General features: G+C 38.4%; 1 protein-coding gene across 2 annotated transcripts in view; it reads right to left on the reverse strand.

The window, feature by feature from the left end:
* The window catches only part of Mbd2 (methyl-CpG binding domain protein 2), a 63,160-nt gene that overhangs the window by 29,692 nt on the left and 12,778 nt on the right, over window positions 1-20,690 (reverse strand). The window contains exons 2-3 of one of the 2 annotated variants that reach the window (XM_045135170.1): window positions 14,722-14,881; window positions 11,931-12,097 (exon numbers count right to left, since the gene is read on the reverse strand). In XM_045135170.1, the coding sequence (XP_044991105.1) occupies window positions 12,074-12,097; window positions 14,722-14,881 (184 nt within the window). In that variant the 3' untranslated portion in view covers window positions 11,931-12,073. Of the gene's footprint in view, window positions 1-11,930; window positions 12,098-14,721; window positions 14,882-20,690 lie in introns of those variants that run through there. The other variant, XM_012947999.2, reaches the window with a different exon arrangement.

Genomic DNA, 20,690 nt, shown 5'->3' on the forward strand with positions numbered 1-20,690 from the left:
AAACATAACCTGATCATCAGGCTTATATAAAATCATACTAATTTTCCTTTTTATATAAAAATGGAAGTAACTGCTGATTCCAGCAGCTGAACTCAATTTAGAAAATGTGATAAAATAAGGAGGTTGAACAAGCCTAAGCTGAAAACTCAAAAAAAAATTTTTTTTTCGAGGTAGGGTCTTGCTATAGCCCAGGCTGACCTGGAATTCACTATGTAGTCTCAGGGTAGCCTCACGGGCCTCAAACTTGCTGTGATTTTCCTGCCTCAGCCTCCTGACTGCTGGTATTGTATGCATGCATCACAACATCTGGTTTGTATTCTTTTATTGTTTGTTTGTTTGTTTCTAGCTTGTATTCTTTACTATTTTCATATAACCCGTTTAATGCTTTCATAGAACAGATTTAAATTTAAAGCTTCAAAATGCCATGCAACATATTTAACTAGTTTCAATTAACCATAAATAAAATGTCATGTTTTAGTTAATTCAAATTATGACACAGAATTAAGTTCATTTGTAATACCTTAATAATAAAAAGTAATTTAATCATTGTTTTAACTCTGTCAACAAAATACGAAAGATCATATATATCTAAAATTAATACATGCATGACATTTTTATTTAAAAATCTACTGGACAAACGTATTTGATGGGCTTTATCATTACTGCTATCTCTAGACAAAAATTGTAATATCATGTTGTATAGTGCTAAAAAAGTAATACCAAAACTGAATACTCATCAGAACCAGTGAGGCTTGTTACAAGCGTGATGATGGGCCCCATCCTCAGAACTTCTGATCTAGTAGGGCTGAGGTGGGGCCTGGGAATCTGCATCAGTACAAAGTCTCCAGTGCTGCTACTAATGTGACAATACTTGGAGAAGTATTACTCTAAATCAAAGATTACTAACTGTAGCAGGTGGATCAAGTCTAACCAGTAGATGTATGTGTTCAGTTATTTATTTATTTATTTATTAGTGTTTTTAGTAAATTAAGCCAGAATCTAAATGCTTGGAATCTTCACATAAAATCCTGAAGTCCAGCCTCTCTCAAACACTAGAAGATGTAGAAATACTGGACTGGACTTGGGCTGGCAACAATAGCCATGACTGTTACAGGTTCTCACTAGAGGTAACAGATCCTTCTTGTAAAGCTTTCCTGGACAAGTAGTTTACAAACATGAGACAAGGAGTTTATTGCGTAAAGAATATTAGCATGCCTAGAAAGGCAAGTTTCACGATATATTACTCTGGCAACTATTGGGTCTTGGGAGATAGCTCAGAGGCTAAAGTGCTTGTTTGCAAAACCTCCAGGTCTGGATTCAATTACTCATATAAAGCCAGACACAAAAGGTAGCACAAGTATCTGCAGGTCATTTTCAGTGAGATACCCTGAAACATGTATGCACATGCACACACACAGACAAATTAGTAAATATTTTTTAAAATCATGTCTAGGATTATATTATTTGGATCCAATATTAAGTATGTCCCTTGCCCTTCCTATTCTACCTACAACACATACACATACCCTCTTTATGTACTGTGCATTCTTATTTTTTCGAGGTAGGGTCTCACTCTAGCCCTGGCTGACCTGGAATTCACTATGTAGTCTCAGGATGGCCTCGAACTCACAGTGATCCTCCTACCTCTGCCTCCCAAGTGTTGGGATTAAAGGAGTGAGCCACCACGCCTGGTTTGTACTGGGCATTCTTGTCATTCCTTGATCTTAATCTCAAATGACCCTAACAGTGCTGTTTTCTGGTTTTAGCTTTATCTTAATGGATTCTCAAAAAATAATTTATCAATTTGACAGACAAGCTGCAAATCAACCTCCTAAAGATGCCACCTCTAAAAAGAATGAGGCTCAGATGTGCATTTTTTTCCTTTGGGGGGCTGGTTTTATTGAGGTAGGGTCTCACTCTAGCCCAGGCTGACCTGAAATTAATTCACTCTGTAGTCCCAGGCTGGCTTTGAACTCTCAGTGACCCTCCTACTCCTGCCTCCTTGTGTGTTGGGATTACAGGTGTGTGCAACCACATATGACAAGACTGTGCATTTTAAAATACTCTTGGTAATTCTCAGATGCACAGATATGATCACATCTGGCTTATGACAGTTAGAACATTGGAAGCCCTAAACAAGGCATCCAACCTGCAGTGTAACTATTTCTGTAACTGTGTATAATCATGTAATTATATATCATTAAACAATATTTTTTTTGAGGTGGAGTCTCACTGTAGCCCAGGCTGACCTGAAAATCAACTTTGTAGTCCCAGACTGGCCTAGAATTCACAGTGATACTCCTACCTTAGCCTCCCCAATGCTGGAATTAAAGATGTGTGCCACTATGCTCATTTTTTTGAAAAACATTTTTGTTGTTTAATAGGGACTGGTGCTGCTGGTACCAGAAAGAATGTCATAGTAGACACAGAACTGCAAAAGCTTATGAGCAAACATCTTCAGACCTGAGATTACTATTGTTACAGAAGAAAAAAAGAACAGATACTATTCTAATCTCTGTTGAAGGGTTTCCCCTACTTTTTCTTTTAGCAGTTTCAGAGTTTCAGGTCTGATGTTAAGGTCTTTAATCCATTTGAAATTCATTCTTGTGCATGAAGAGAGAGAAGAATCTATTTTCATCCTTCTACCAATAAGTATCTAGTTTTCCCAGCACCATTTGCTGAAGAAGCTGTCTTTTCTCCAGTGAGTATTTTTGGCATTTTTATTGAATATCAGGTGGCTATAGCTACCTGGACTTACACCTGGGTCCTCTATTCTGTTCCATTGATCTACAAGTCTGCTTTTGTGCCAGTACCATGCTGTTTTTGTTACTATGGCTCTGTAGTATAGTTTAAAATCAGGTATGGTGTTACCACCAGCCTTATTTTTGTTGCTCAGTATTATTTTAGATATTTGAGGTTTCTTATGAATCCAAATGAATTTTTGGATTTTTTTTTCTATTTCCATGAAGAATGCCATTGGAATTTTGATGGGGATTGAATTAAATGTGTAGATTGCTTTGGGTAAGATTGCCATTTTCACAATATTGATTCTTCAGATCCAAGAACAAGGGCTTTTTTTTTTCATGTCCTAGTGTCTTCTGCAATTTCTTGCTTGAGTGTTTTAAAGTTTTCATTGTGGAGACCCTTCACTTCCTTGGTTAGGTTTATTCCAAGGTACTTTATGATTTGATGCAATTGTGAATGTGATTTCAACCTCTGTTTGTTTGTTGTTAGCATATAGGAAGGCTACTGATTTTTATGTACTTATTTTGTATCCTGCTACATGCCTATAGGTGTTTGTCAGCTCTCACAGTTTGCTGGTAGAGTCTTTAGGATCCTTTATGTACATAATCATGTCATCTGCAAATAATAACTTGATCTCTTCCTTTCCAATTTGTATCCCTTTTATGTGCATCTCTTGCCTTATTGCTATGGCTAAGACTTCCATTACTATATTAAATAAAAGTGGGAATAGTGGACACCCTTGTCTTCTTTCTGATTTTAGTGGAAAACCTTCCAGTTTTTCCCCATTTAGTAATATATTGGCTGTAAGCTTGTCATAAATATCTCTTATATTGAAATACGTTCCTTCCATTCCCAGTCTCTGTAGGACTATTCTCCTGAAGGGATGTTGGATTTTGTCAAAAGCTTTCTCTGCATCTAATGAGATGATCATGTGATTTTTGTCCTTCAGTTCATTTATATAATGTATTACATTTATTGATTTGTGTATGTTGAACCATGCCTGCATCTCTGGGATAAAGCCTACTTGGTCAGAGTGAATGATCTTTCTGATATATTCTTGTATTGTTTGCCAATATTTTTTTTTGAGAATTTTTGCATCTATGTTCATGAGGGAGATTGGGCTGTAATTTTCTTTTTTTGTTTTATCTTTGCCTGGTTTTGGTATCAGGGTGATGCTGGCTTTGTAGAAGGAGTTTGGTAGGATTCCTTCTTCTTCTATTTAATGGAAAAGCTTAAGAAGCAATGGTGTTAGTTCTTCTCTGAAGGTCTTGTAAAATTCACCACTGAATCCCATCTGGGTCTGGTTTTTTAGTTGGGAGATTTTTGTAAGTGATTAATTTCATCTTGATTTAATTTAGGTAGGTCATATAAATCAAGGAAATCATCCATTTCTTTCAGATTTTCATATTTAGTGGAATATGTTTTTATAGTATGTCCCTATGATTTTTTGAATTTCTCTGGTATCTGTTGTGCTGCTGCCTTTTCCATCTCTAATTTTATTAATTTCTGTCTCTTCTCTCTTTCTTTTGGTCAGATTTGCTAAGGGTTAATCAATCTTGTTTATCCTTTCAAAGAACCAACTCTTTGTTTCCTTGATTCTTTGGATTTTTTTTTGTTTGTTTCTATTTCATTAATTTCTGCCCTAATCTTTATTATTTCTTCCCATCTACTGATCTTCGGTTTACCTTGATCTTCTTTTTCCAAGGTTTTAAGGTGAAGCATTAGGTTGTTTACTTGAGACCTTTCTAATTTCTTAATATAGGCACTTAAAGCTATAAATTTCCCTCTTAGGACTGCCTTCATTGTGTCCCAAAGGTTTTGGTATGTTGTGTTCTCATTATCATTTGACTATATGAATTTTTTTATTTCCTTCTTGATTAGCCCACGCATCATTTTAGTGTATTATGTATTTTCCATGACTTTGTCTATGCTCTACAGCTTTTCTTGCTATTGATTTATAGTTTGATTCCATTGTGGTCAAATGTAAGGAATTATTTCAATTTTCCTATATTTGTTAAGATTTGCTTTGTGTCCTAATATATGGTCTTTTTTAGAGAAAGCTCCATGTGCTGCTGAAAAGAATGTATATTCTGCAGCATTTGCATGAAATGTCCTGAATATATCTGTTAGGCCCATTTGTTCTATGACCTCATTTAATCCAGATGCCTCTCTGTTTATTTTTTGCCGGGATAACCTGTCAATTGATGACAGTGGGGTGTTAAAGTTGCCCACTACAACTGTTTGGTGTTATCTTTCACCTTAGTTCTAACAGCATTTGTTTGATGAAGTTGGGAGCCCCCATGTTAGGTGCATATATGTTTAGGATTGTAATGTCCTCCTTTTGGAGTGTGCATATAATCAATATAAAGTGACCTTCCTTATCTTTCCTAATTAATGTTGGACTGAAGTCTACCTTGTCAGATATTAGGATAGCAACCCCTGATTGTTTTCTAGGCCCATTTGTTTGAGACACTGTTTTCTAACCTTTCACCCAAAGATAGTGTCCATCCTTTGTAGAAAGGTGAGCTTCTTGGAGGCAACAAATTGAAGGATCCTGCTGTTTAACTCAGCCTGCAAACCTATATCTTTTGGTTGGGGCATTGAGGCCATTGATATCAAGAGATGTTACTGAAAGGTGTGTATTTATTTTTGCCAATTTTTTTTGTAGTTCTTCCAGTTTTACCTTTGTTCTCTTGTGTTAATTAGTATTTGAGTATGGTTTATTTTTTCCAGGTTCTTTATATGTGTGCTTTTCTTTCTCTTCAGCATGGAGGATCCTTTCAAGTATTTTCTGTACAGCTGGTTTTATGTTCAAGTACTCCTTTAGCCTGCTTTTGCTATGGAATGTCCTTATTTCACCTTCTATTTGAATGGATAGTTTTGCAGGATAAAGTAACCTTGGTTGACAGTTGTTATCTTTCAGAACTTGAAATACATTACTCCAAGCCCTTCTGGCTTTTAAAGTTTGTGTTGGGTAATCTGCTGGGATCCTGATGGGCTTCCCTTTGTATGTAACTTGATTTTTCTCTCTAACTGCTTTCAATATATTTTCTTTGGTTTGTATGTTTGGTGGTTTAATTATAATATGGCAAGGAGAGATTCTTTCCAGGTTTTGTCTGTTTGGTGTTCTAAAAGATTCCTGTATCTGCATTGGCATCTCTTTTTCCAATTTTGGGGAAGTTTTCTTATATGATTTTGTTGAAAATGCCTACTATACCTTTAGAGTGAAATTCTTCTCCTTCTACTATGCCCTGAATTCTTATCCTTGATCTTTTCATAGTGTCTAGAATATCTTGAAATTCCCATTCGTACTTTCCTTTAGTTTGTCTTTCTCTTTGTTGGCCTGTATTAGATCTGACACCTGGTCTTCTAGTTTAGATATTCTGTCCTCTCCTTCATCCATTCTACTAGTGATATTTTCTAGAGATTTTTATTTCATTGACTGTGCTCTTCATTACTAATAATTCTAACCGGTTTTGCTTTATTATTCCTATTTCCTTATGTCTTGTAATGACCTCTTTATTTCATTAAATTGGTTCCCTGTGTCTTCTTTGATTTCCTCTTTGACTTCTTTGAGCATATTTGTAATCTTTCTTTTGAAATCTCCCTCAGGCATTTCCTCTAACTCATTTTCACGGGAGGTCATTTCTGATGTATTAATATTTTTCGGTGGATGTATATTGTCTTGATTTTTGGTGTTTCTTGTGTTATAATGTACATATTTTTGCATCTTGGATTAATTTAATGCTTGTATTTTCTAGTTAGCTGCAGTATTATTAGATATATCTATCAATCTGATGTTATATATCTTCACAGTAGGAGCTTAAGGTGGTAGGTCTGGCTCTTCAGACTCTCAGAGTATCTACAAGTGACCCTAGATGTTGGGTTTGCCTGCAATGACAGTATTCAAGTAGGCTGAGTGGAACAAAATATAGGCAGATTCTAAAATTTCACTAAACAATGTATACATTCAATGAAAAAACAGCACAGAGTATTTATGCAAGAGCAGGTATTATGACAACCACATCCTCTAACAAAGTCTCAATCCCTTAGGGTGTGTGTTGCCCACACCCCTAATCCTGTCAACTAGGAGGTTTCTGGTCTGTTGAGGGTTCCAAGTCAGCTTGTGACCAAGTAAGACCCTTCCCTCATGAACAACAGAAGAGGAAACAAAGCCACTATAAATCAGAGAGCAACAAATAACAAACCCATAATATAGCTTAAGAATGGCAAATCCAATCATCTATCAGATTTAGCATATAATTTATCCTGATCTGGAGGGTGCAATTAGCAATTCAGACTCAAGCCTAGATACCAGGCTTACTTGGCGGGTACTGACCTGGTATAATCCCTATTCCCTTTTGGGATGATTTTGGTCTCAGTTATGCTGCACTCCTGCTTGGATCCCTCTTTGGTATGTTGTGGGTTCAAGCAGGCTGGCTGGGTTGCAGTATCAATGCTCTGGTCACTGGTGCTGGGTGCTGTGATCTCCCTTCCCAGGTCTCTGCTGCTTGCGCTGGTGGTGGGGGAGGGGAGGGTGTGGATGGTGGCTCTAGTTCTCCCACTGGTCCATGTGATCCTCTACCTTGTGATCTGTTTCTCTGTTGGTGGCTGCTATCCTCCCTTCACATTTCTTGAGTTTGCGAGGAGATACAGTGTGAGTGGAAAATGCCCTCACTTGGTTTTTCCTGTGGCTCAAACCAAGCATTGCAGCTGTGGCCCTGCAGACCTGCTGCTGCTGCCTATGTGGACTCTGGATGTTCTGGATCTTTCCTACTTCTGTACTACAGTTGGTAATTTCTTATACACCTCACTTTTTAGTAGAAGAGTATATTTTGCTGTTTTTTTTTTTTTTTTTTTTGGCTTTTTCTCCCCTAGGCTGCTTTGGCATGGTTCCTACGCTGCCATCTTAACTGGCAGTCTCAGGAGTTTCTATTTTACTTAATGTAAATAATTACAAAGGATGTAATCAGAAATATTTTAAATAGTTGTACCTTATTACTAAACTGAAAAATTACTTTTAAACTCTTAACAGAATCTAAGTACACCCACTTTTAGTCTTTGTACAGGAGCAAACACTTCAACACTTCAACAGTTTAAACTATTTATTCTATTATCTCTTTGAATTGATAATTCCATTCCACAATTATTTCCTATTTCAAACTTCAAAACCTTTATTTCCATTAATTATTTTCACCTGTGACCATAAAACTCTCAGTAATAAAAGAAAAAGAGGGGCTGGAGAGATGGCATAGCAGTTAAACACTTGCCTGTGAAGCCTAAGGACCCCGGTTCAAGGCTTGATTCTCCAGGACCTACATAAAGCAGATGCACAAGAGGGTGCATGTGTCTGGAATTTGTTTGCAGTGGCTGGAGGCCCTGGTGCACCCATTCTCTCTGTCCTTCTCTGTCACTCTCAAATAAATAAACAAAAATTAAAGAAAAAAGAATCTGGTCTTACTTTAGTGGAACAAAAATCATAATGCTACTATTGAAATGTTAAGTTTTGATAAAGATAGATTAATGAAGGTTTTGTTTTGTTTTCTTCTTTTGTTTCAATTTTGTTTTTTAGGTTTTTGTTTTGTTTGGCTCTTTGAGGTAGGATTTCCAGGCTGACCTGGAATTCACCATGTAGTCTCAGGGTGGCCTCAAACTCATGGCAATCCTCCTATCTCTGCCTCCCGAGTGCTGGGATTAAAGGCATGAGCCACCATGCCTGGAGATTTTTTTTTTATTTTTTGGTTTTTCGAGGTAGGGTCTCACTCTGGCTCAGGCTGACCTGGAATTCACTATGTAGTCTCAGGGTGGCCTCAAACTCATGGCAATCCTATCTCTGCCTCCCGAGTGCTGGGATTAAAGGCATGAGCCACCATGCCTGGAGAATTTTGTTTTTTGATATGGAATTCTGTTATGTTGCTCAGGCTAATCTCTAACTCCTGGTCACAAGTGATCCCCCTGCCTTACCCTTCAAGTTTCTGGATTATGCACCACTATACCCAACATGAATTTTTTTTTTTTTTTGGTTATACAAGGTAGGGGGTCTCACTCTAGCTCAGGCTAACCTGGAATTCACTATGTAGTCTCAGGGTGGCCTTGAACTCATGGCAATCCTCCTACCTCTGCTGGGATTAAAGTCGTACACCACCACACCTGACTCAACATAAAAATAATTTTTAAAAATAACTTCATGTTCTTCAATAAGTATGACCAGATTGAACATCAATTCTGGTCTTTTTTTTTTTTTTTTGATGACGTAGCACTGAAAAAACTTTCTTTGCATAGATGAACAGAATAAATTATTCTACATGACTCAATCACTGAAGATTTTTTGAGTTACAAAATATCAAAATGAACCATCAAAAATACTTTTAAATAGCCAGGCATGGTGGTGCACACCTTTATTCCCAGCAATCAGGAGGCAGAGATAGGAGGATGGTCATGAGTTCAAGGCCACCCTGACACTACATAGTGAATACAAGGTCAGCCTGGGCTAGAGTGAGACCCTACCTCAAAAAAACAAAAACAAAAAATTAAGTTGGGCATGGTGGTGCATGACTTTAGTCTCAGCACTTGGGAGACAGAGGTAGAAGGAACACCAAGACTTCAAAGCCATCCTGAGACTACACAGTTCCAGGTCAGCCTGAGCTAGAGTGAGACCCTACCTCGAAAAAAAAAAAAAAAAGTTAACTTCATAATCATTTGACATGTACATAAAGCCCTTTAAATTTTATGGAAGCTTGTGGGGAAAAAATGTTACCAAGTGATTCACTTTATCAAGATTTTAAATTGTGGCTTTATTGAAAACAAACCATTTTGTACCATGGTAATATTACAAACAAGTCAGAAATACGCTTGCCTCTAAAATGTGAGGTTGGTAATAAAGAAAAAGTTGAAGAAAAATAACATGTACCTTTATCATAGGTACATTCCCAGAGCAATTCAAAGAGTAGTTTATGAACTTTAAAAAGCTGTATTGAAATGTATTCTTTTAAAATCATCCATGTTGACTAAGGATGTAATTCAGTGGCAGGGAGGCTTGCTTCAAATGTTGAAGATCCTATGGAGCTGGAGAGATGGCTTAGTGGTTAAAAGCACTAACTTGCAAACCCTGACAGCCTGGGTTTGATTCCCAGTACCCATGTAAAGCCAGATGCACAGAATGGCTCATGCATCTGGAGTTTGCAGCGACTGGAGGCCCTGGTACACCCATTCTCTGTCTCTCTTCTATTTCTTTTGGCTTGCAAATAAATAATTAAAATTTAAAACTTGTCTTTCTTCTACTACCTCCTCCTTAAAATGTCAAATCCTATCTCTGAAACCTTGAAACATTTCCTCTGTGAAAAGTCAAAACCTGCATAAGTACATAAACAATATTCAGTATTTGAAGACAACTTTGTTCTTTTACTCACTCTGAAAAGTACAGTTCTAAAAATGAGCTATGAATATGGAAACCATCTGGCACACAGGGCTACTCACCTTCTGATTAATGAAGTGCAAACACTTAGCTTTTCGGTCACACTAGCCTTAGTGAACACTTACTTCAAATATTCAATAACCAGATGTGGCTGTAGCTAGACAATCTCTATAGCAGAAAGTTCCATTGATGTGTTGCTCTCTAACTTTTTCTTGGCAGTAAGCTCTGAAGAAGCTACTGAAACTTTAAATACCAAAGCAAAGTTGACTACTTTCATGTCTTTCTGAGGATTTTCTCATTAACCTGATGTAAAATCCTCAATAATCTACTTGATATTTCAACCTTACTTTGTCAGCTGGAGATTGCTTGGAAATAGTTATAGCAGTTGCAAGAAAAACAATAAACCATAATGTAATCAAGACTCAAAACAGCAGTGTATATCAACCAGAAAGCAATGCCCACTCTATGCTACCCACTCATCCTACCATAATTAAAAACCCACTTCATAAAGATCTTCAAGGCAATCTTTCCAATTACACTTGAAAACCTTATTCATCACCAGTAAATTTACCATTGATATAGATATACTAAGGCCCCAGCTTATAATTAGTCAATATCATATAGCCTATTTCAAAGATTACTGTGCTGACTACGTTTCTGTTTAAAAAAAAAGAAGAAGAAGAAGGAACCCTAGCCAGGCATGGTGGCGCACACATTTAATCCCAGCACTTGGGAGGAAGAGGCAGGATGATCGCCTTCAGTTCGACGCCAGCCTGAGACTACATAGTGAATTCCAGGTCACCCTAGGCTAGAATGAGACCCTACCTCAAAAAACCACACACAAAAAAAAAAACCCTCAAAAAAAGCACAAGTAATACTGTACTTTGGCAAGGACTTATAGGAAAACACTACCTCTATTCCATTAATAACTTTACAAATTCCAAGCTTTTTTATATTATACTATCATTAATAATGATATGACCCAACCAATGATGTATTTTCTACTTCACAAGATATTTCATGTTGGTGTTATTCCAAAAGATGGCTGACAGTTTTTGTTTTTTTTCCCCCGAAGTAGGTTCTCATTGTAGCCCAGGCTGACCTGGAATTCATTATGTAGTTTCAGGGTGGCCTCGAACTCTCAGTGATTCTCCTACCTCTGCCTCCTGAGTGCTGGAATTAAAGGTGTGCACCACCATGTCCGGCGATATTATTTTGGTTATCTGAGGTAGGGTCTCTCAATCTAGCACAGGCTGACCTGGAATTCACTCTGTATTTTCAGGGTGACTTTGAATTCATGGCGATCCTCCTACCTCTGCCTCCCCAGCGCAGGGATTAAAAGGCATGTGCCACCACTCCAGGCAAGACAGCTTATTTAACACTAAACTACTCATTGTGGGAACTAAAAAAAAAAAAATTAAAATTAAGTTTCATATAGGCCCCTTAATTTTCATATAGAAGCTCAGAAAACAAAAATGAAAAGCACTTCCAAAATCATGTGTTATATACTTTATTTAATAAACATTTATTGTAAACTTCTAGAATGAGATGGATAGGAAATCAAACATCAAGCAATGTTTATTTAAGAACCTACTAAGTGCTAGGCATTAGACTACACATGCAAAAACAAAAACAAGCCAGGGTTCCTGCCCACATGGAGCTCACAGTCTAGCTGAAGCACACATCACAAATACAATGGCAAAGCACAGTGAACATTATGAAAGAAGGAATAGGTTCTGCCTGGAGGGTGTAGGACAAGCTTTCCAGAGATGAGACAATGGAGCTGGGCTCAGATGAGGAGTTCTCCAGATAGAGGGGAAGGGGAAGCACATTCCAAGCAGAGCAAACAGCACAGAAGCAAGCAGATCTTGAAAGTGCATGCCATGGTGCAGTATGATGAGTGGTCCAGCGCAGCTAGAGCAGAAGGATGCAAACACACTAAAGAGATGAATTAGGATTTGGTGTTTAGTGAACCATAGCTGTCAGAAAGTAAAATTTCAAATTACATTAAATATAGCTAAACTGTGATCCTGGCTAATGGTAATTTGAAAGCTTTCTTTCTTTCTTTCTTTTTTTGTTGTTGTTTGTTTCCTTCGAGGTAGGGTCTTGCTCTAGCCCAGGTTGACCTAGAATTCACCATGTGGTCTCAGGGTGGCCTCAAACTCATGGCAATCCTCCTACTTCTGCCTCCCGAGTGCTGGGATTAAATGCATGCACCACCATGCCTGGCTTGAAAGCTTTCTATTCATTCCATAAATATTTCAGCCCTTCTATAAGAACACAGCAGTGCAGCTAGAATTTTAATGTGATAGTTTTAGAAACATAACTCTTGGGACTACCTCATGGTTCAGAGGTTAAAGGCACTTGCTTGCAAAGCCTTCTGGCCCAGGCTCAATTCCCCAGTACCCACATAAAGCCAGATGCACAAAGTGGCACATGCAAACGCAGTGCAAGAGGCCATGGCATGCCCATTCGTTCAGTCATTCTCTCCCCACCCCACAAATATTTTTTAAAAAAGAAATATAAATCATAAATTTCATGCGCGCGTGCGCACACACACACACACACACACACACACACACACATATGTAGCACAATAATCCCAGAATGTTTCCTTAGGCTGAAATTATAGCCTATAGATGAAATCACCTATCCACACTCACAGACCTAACTTGTAAATCTGAATTCCCTTTACTCCTACCACCTCTTAACCCTTCTTAACATCCTCATAACTATTAGCCAAAGTTAGGCAATGTCACCTTCCCCTTTTCATGTGCTTCTTTAAACAAGGTACCTGCCAATGTCTCTATGAAAATCAATACAAAATATGATGCTATGAGACAATGCATACTGACCATCACACCAATTTTCAGAAATTAGCTATTATAAACCAAACTATTAAACAGAAGTTTGAATACAAAAACAAGCAAGAAGCAGAGACTTCCAAACTGGAAAGACAAGAAAGAAAAGATCATACTAGCCAAGGCAGCTTAGTACTAAGCACTAGTATTTAGGAAGAGGCATCTTAGGGAAAACAGGGTAGTGCAGAAAAGAAAGGAATTAACATAGGCTAATACTGTGCTAGAAGCTTTTTTTACAATATCCCATTCACTTCTCACAATAATACTATAGGAGAATTTTTTTTGTTTATTCTTATTTATTCATTTGAGAGCATCAGACAGACAGAGAATGAGGCAGAGAGAGAGAGAATGGGTACACAAGGGCCTCCAGCCATGCAAATGAATTCCAGATGTGTGCAGCCCCTTGTGTGTCTGGTTAATGTGGGTCCAGGGGAATCAAGCCTTGAACTGGGGTCCTTAGGCTTCACAAGCAAGCGCTTAACTGCCAAGCCATCTCTCCAGCCCTATAGGAGAATTTTTATTACTTTGACTCTATAAATGAGAAACCTCAGTCTCTCAGAGGCTAATAAAAAAGTTGTTTATGGCTCTACTAGCTACCACAAAGCAGTTTATGCACCAAACCCACAGCTGCCTACTACACCACAGCCTCTGAGTCTCTAAAATGACATTGTGGGTTGGAAACATGGTTTAGCAGTTAGGGGACTTGCCTGCAAAGCCAAAGGACCCACGTTCATTTCCCCAGGGCCCACATGAGCCAGATACACGAAGTGGAACATACATCTGGAGTTTGTTTGCAGTGGCTAGAGGTACTGTCACGCCCATTCTCTATATATCTGCCCCCCCCCCCTTCTCTCTCTCTCAAAATAAATAAATATTTGGGGGAAAAAAAAAGTTCTTTAAAATGACATTGTATTCCCAGAGGTCAGGCAAGGTAAATTGTTATTCAATAAACTATCCACCAAGCAGCTCAAGAAAATTAAGAGCTAATAGAAAAATCTCTACTCACAACATCATAATAGGAATATTATTCCCAATAGTCAATGTCTTCAACAGTACCAAAATTAAAACTGTAATTTCTCAAATTATGAAACTGAAACTTACTAAGTAATTATAAGCTATGTGATAATGTTTCCCCTTTTCAAGAAATAGCAAATAATTTAAGAAAAGTGAATGATGGGTCAAAAAGTATGATATACTAAGCATAATGGCTCCTGTTTAATTCCAGCACTCAGAAGGCTAAAAGCAGGAGGTAGGATCCTGTGAGCATGAGATCAATCTGGGCTACAGAGTGAGTTCCAGGTTAGCCTGGGTTAGAGTGAGAGACAGCCTTAAAAAAAAAAAAAAAAAGAATGATGTATGTTGGCCTAGAGAAAGACTGAAATGTTTTCTACTACACATGATTTACTTATGCTTTCCTGTGCAGGTATTTAAAAAAAAAATGGGGGGGGGTGGGGAGAGGCTGGAGAGATGGCTCAATGCTTAAAGTGCTTGCCTGGAAAGCTTAATGAGCAAGGTTTAATACCCATATAAAGCCATATGCACAAAATGGTGCATGCATCTGGGGTTTGTTTGCAGTCACTAGAGGCCCCAGTGTGCCTATTCATATTCACTCTCTTTGCTTGCAAATAAATAAATAATCATAACTGACAAGTGTCTGACATAGCATGAAACAATACATACACTATAAGCATACTGACCAACCTTATTTTGGTTAAGAGGATCATTCCGCAGTCTCTGTTTATTCTTCTGTAATTTACTAGGCATCATCTTTCCAGTTCTGAAGTCAAAACTGCTGAGGTCAACAGTATTTCCCAGATACCTTGCCAGCTGAGGTTTGCTTCTGAACTTCTTACCACTTGGACTAAAAGAAAGATAAGGTTAGTTGCACAAAAGGCCAACAATAATACCCTAGACTTCTACTCTCTGTAAGTATTCTTCATGCCTTCATTTCTGCTCCCAATTTTGTATTTTTATTTACTTAAGATATGTTACAAATTTTAAAGGAATTTCTTAACTTTCCTGCAAAAGAAAACAAATCTAATCTACACCCCACTAAGTACACCACTGGAGCACACAAGAGATGCTGCTATGGATTATCTCATTTGTTATATACTCATTGGTAGAACTGTAGCACAAGCCACATGTATAACATAGTATACTCCTGCAAATGTCTTCCTTCTTAAAAACTTTCTTTCCAAATGACTTTTGAAAATGCCGCTTTCTTTTTTCTGTAATTATTCCTTATATACAATGCCAGTGGTAACCAAAAAGATCTTCAGAAAAATTCTAAAGTCAATACTTTTTGTTAAAACACATATTAACACATAATTGGAATCCATATAATCAAACATTTATAACAGAAAATTATTAAATTTTGACATTTAAATATTCCAAACAACTACAATAAATGACTGAAATGAAAATCTCAGGAAAATATCTGTGAACTTATTTATACAATTCCACCATGACTTGTTAGAAAACACCTACTACCTAAAAAAAAGTCTATCAAGACTAACTTACTTCTCAGCCAAGCATAGTGGTACTCACGCTGGGCCTATAATCCTAGCACTTGAGAGGTGGGGGCAGGGGGAGTAGAAGTTAAGTTTAGCTCATCATTACATAGCCAGTTTGAGGCCATCTTGGGCTATAGGAAACGGTCTCAAAAAATCCAAACAGCTGGATGTGGTGGCACATGCCTTAAATCCCAGCACTTGGGAGGCAGAAGTCAGAGGATCACCATGACCATGAGTTCAAGTACTCACTGAGACTACAGAATGAAATCCAGGTCAGCCTGGGCTAGAGTGAGATCCTAACTCAAAAATAAATAAATAAATAAATATCCAAATCGCCAGATGTGGTAGCACATGCTTTGACTCCGAGCACTCAGGAGGCTGAGGTAGGAGGATCACAGTGAGTTCAAGGACAGCTTGGGCTAGAAAGCAAGATCCTACCTTAAAAAACAACAAAAAGTTAAAAAATGCAAAAAAAAAATCAGATAAATAAAATTAATTTACTTCTTGTAAGAAAAATTTTCAAAGCTACAAAGTTATACAGACTAGTCTTCCCAAAAATTTTTTCCCTGTATAGCATTAATCTATAAGAAATTTTCTAGGAAGAATGACCCTGAAGCCTTAGCTAATAAACATCTTTAACCAAATGCACTAGAACAAACTGTCAGTGTGATATGTCACTAGAAAAAAACTCCAAGTTCATGTCATATTTAGAATTTAACTTTGCACTAACTGATTACAATAAGGGAAAAATAATTCAACTAAAAGAAAAAGAAAAAACACTAGGGAAATGAACAATAAAATATTCCCCTAGAACAACAAAGTAACTCTCTGAGTCATCTAAATCAATGCATACCACTTGTCACAAGCTATGGTACTCTGCCATCACAAAATTTAAAGCTGAAGATCTTATCAACACACTTTTTATACTATCAATTAACAACCAGGAACAGCAGGAATGTAACACAATGAAACAAAGCCGACAACCAGAACACACTGATGGAAGGAAAATAAAATTATATATAGAAAACCTCAACTCTAAAGTACTCACCTTGCTCAGCTTCCAAGATCAGACAAGACTGGGCATGTTCAGGGTTCTATGGCTGTAGACTCTCAACTCAGATTCTAACATAGGTTAAATATGCCCAGTACCACAAAACAAAATGGCAAATCACTTTCAATACTATCTAAAACTTAATCATCACTGCCAACCACATCCTTCCAACTCAGAATGTAATCTGTTTTTCATCTTTCTTAGTAGTATCATCGTCCACTTAGTACCTAAATCCTCCAAACTGGATGGTCACACCACAATCCTTTAATGACCACATTGCTCAGACACACATCTAATACCAAGTTTCTAAATTTCAGGCTCCTCAGTGCAGACAGAACAGCTTCACTTCCTTAGTAAGACATCAAAACCTTTCTGTATTATATATATTGCAGATTTTTTCCCCTACCAACCTTAGCATCCTGTATTCCAAAATCAATTACCAAAATATGCCATTACCTCTGACTCCTCCAGACATCTTTCCATATAGAATAAGACTACAGGGCTATTTAATCCTTCAAGCCAAGCTAAACTGTCAACTCCACCAGGAAGCTTGTTATTCTCCAATTTAAATTAAAAGCAATTCTATTATCTCTTACAATTTTAAATATTGCTATTTATTTGAGAGAGAGAGACTGAGGGAGGGAGAAAGAGAGAGAGAGAATGGGCATCTCAGGGCCTCCAGCCATTGCAAATGAACTCCAGATGCATGTGCCACTTTGTGAATCTGACTTTACATGGGTACTGGGGAAATCAAACCCAGGTTGTCAGGCCTTGAAGGTAAGCACCTCAATCACTGAGCCATCTCTCCAGCCCGTAACCCAAATTTTTAAAGTTCTCAAGCATCATATATAGACAACTAGTGAACAAGATAACTTTCTAAGGGGAAAAAAAAACCTAATCAAATGAGTATGAAATATTGTGGCTTTTATTTGCAGACACAATAGAATGATAAATTCTAGGCTTAAAAGCAGAGATGGCTCAGGGTACACTTTCTATGCATGCAAGAGGGCCTAAAGGAGGCTGAAACTGATCAAGTTTGAATCTCCAGAACCCATGTAAACAGCTGAACATGGCCAAGCAAATATATACCCCCAGTCTTGTGGGAGCAGAGCCCATAGAATTGCTAGTGCTCCCGAAAGGCAAGCTCCTGAATCTGTAAGCAACTCTATTCAAGGAAAATTAGGCAGGTGAGTGATGGAGAGGGTTACCTGATGCTTTCTTCTAGTGGCTGCAGAAGTCCATAGGGTACTGCAGCCAAGTGTATAGGGTTCTGCATCACCACATATGTGGGCACATACACCATACACACTAAATTATCTCAAGAAAAGGAAGGGAGGGAGGGAGGGAGGGAGGGAGGGAGGGAGGGAGGAGAGAGAGAGAGAGAGAGAGAGAGAGAGAGAGAGAGAGAAAGAAAGAAAGAAAGAAAGAAAGAGGGAGGGAGGGAGGGAGGGAGCGAGCGAGCGAGCGAGCGAGCGAGCAAGCAAGCTCTGCCTGGTAGTGCAGGCCTATTACCACCACAACTTGAAAAGGCCAAAAGGATTCAAGGCTGTTTCAAGAGGCTACCAGGGCTACATAATGAGTTAACCAGCATGGAAAACAGTAAGTCCCTATTTCAAGATAATTTTTTAAAATTTTGTTTTTATTTGTTTATTTGAGAATGACAGGCAAAGACACAGTGAGAGAGAGGCACACTAGGGCCTTTAGCCACTGCAAATGAACTAGCAGACCCAAAAGAAAGTCAGAATATCAACTGGCATCTAGTAAGTTGTTGTTCATTCTCCATCAACCTCCTGTGTTGACAATAGGACTCTATGAGGCAACCTATCAGGTATATTTGTCACTGATACTCAGATGCATGTGCCACCTTGTGCATCTGGCTTACGTGGGGTACTGGGGAATTGAGCCTTGAACCAGGGTCTTTAGGCTTCATAGGCAAGCGCTTAACCACTAAGCCATCTCTCCAGCCCCTCAAGATAATTTTTTAAAAAGCAAAAGGGCCTAGGGAGACAGTTCAGTTGTTAAAGTACTTGCCTAGCAAGCATGAGGACCTGAGTTTAATCTCCAGAACCCACGTTAAAAATAAGCAAAACTAACCAAACAAACAAGAACCAGGCTTGTTAGCCCAGTGCTGGGAGTCAGAGACACAGGAAAGATCTCTGGGGCTCACAGAGCAGTCAGTTTAGCATATTTGCTAAGCTCAAGGCCAATGAGTCTGTCTCTAGGGGAAAAAAAGTGGAGAACACTTGAGGAAAAACTCCCAAGGTTTTCCTCTGGCCGTCATAGGCACACACAGACAGATGGTAGTACACCCCAAACATATCTGTACCCCCCAAACATTTACAGACACATAACATACATACACACTAAAAAAAAAAAAAAAGTAGCCAGGAGTGGTGGCTCACATCTTTAATTCCAACACTTGGGAGGCAAAAGTAGGACGATTGCTGTGAGTTCAAGGCCAGCCTGGAAATACAGTAAGTTCCAGGTTATCTTGAGCTACAGGGAGATCCTAGATAAGGGAGGGGAAAAAAAAAAATAAGTAAAGAATACTGGTGCTCAGTGAAAGGACTTACCTAGCATCCATGAAGCCCTAGGTTTAATCCCACTATGTCCAAAACACACACACACACACACACACACACACACACACACACACACAAGAAAACTCTACAAAAATAACAATTTGCAATCAGATTTCCTTCTAAAAATATCTTTAGAGCCGGACGTGGTGGTACACACCTTTAATTTCAGCACTTAGGAGGCAGAGGAAGGAGGATCACCGTGAGTTCAAAGCCACCCTGAGACTACATAGTGAATTCCAGGTCAGCCTGGGCTAGAATGAGACCCTATCTCGAAAAAAACAAACAAACAAAAAAACTCTTTAATGCAATAAAAAGTTGAACTCAAGAGTAAATCTTGTTCCAATTGACTGCTTTTTCAAAAAATGAAATTAAGGCAACAACTCTGATCAAAAAGTGTTCTTATAGCAACACTGTTCTTAGCACGTGGCTGAGACAAACAGAAAGTCATTTTGGGGAGCACTGACAAATTTCACAAATTGAATATGCAAGAAGTATTCCCTATGTGTTAAGTCATCTGAAACCCTGCCAGAGCCTCTACAGAGTAAAACTCATTACAGGATGATCTATTTGGACACCTCTCCCCTCAAGCACAAAGGGAATGAGAATACCTACAAACTCAAAATAGCTCATGGGTTCACTGCTGGCCTAGTATCCATAAGGATAGGTTAAGACCTAATGTGGGAAGCATATTTGATTCCTTAAATTTATGCTGTAGTTTATAATGCCTTAAAATCAGTCCTGTGTATTTGTCTTTGTTTTTTGCTTTTCAAGGTAGGGTCTCACCCTAGCCCAGGCTGACCTGGAATTCATTCTGTATTCTCAGGGTGGCCTTGAACCCACAGCGATCCTCCTACCTCCTGAGTGCTGGGATTAAAGGTGTGCGCCACCACGCCTGGCTCTGAATCAATTTTTAAAACAAACATAAGACATTAATTTTATATATATTTAAAGCCTGATTTGAGTTGCTAATACTACAAGTTAAATTTTAAGTACTAGCAGACCCAAAAGAAAGTCAGAATATCAACTGGCATCTAGTAAGTTGTTGTTCATTCTCCATCAACCTCCTGTGTTGACAACAGGACTCTCTGAGGCAACCTATCACGTATATTTGTCACTGATACTTCAGACAACAGCAGTCCAAGCCATTGTTGTTTCCATAACTGCTATAACTGCTGGGCATGCTTCAAGAAAAGTCAACCTATATGCCCATGGGATTTTAAATCCAAAGACCTTGCTCTGGGGGATGAAGGCAAGCAACAAAAGGACAAGGCCCATGGGAATATTTAAGCATGAAATCTACCCATGTACAGACCATCTGCACTCTTATCAACTGACACTGAAGTGGCTAGCTGAGCATATAAACTATAGTCTTACCCACAATGACTAAGTTACCATCTGTTTGTCCTCTAAGATGTTTGCTATAGGTCATCTCAAAAATACCAGGATTTGGGCTGGAGAGATGGCTTAGCGGTTAAGTGCTTGCCTGTGAAGCCTAAGGACCCTGGTTCGAGGCTCGGTTCCCCA

The sequence above is a fragment of the Jaculus jaculus genome, chromosome 15 (genome assembly GCF_020740685.1).
Source record: "Jaculus jaculus isolate mJacJac1 chromosome 15, mJacJac1.mat.Y.cur, whole genome shotgun sequence".
NCBI lineage: Eukaryota > Metazoa > Chordata > Mammalia > Rodentia > Dipodidae > Jaculus > Jaculus jaculus.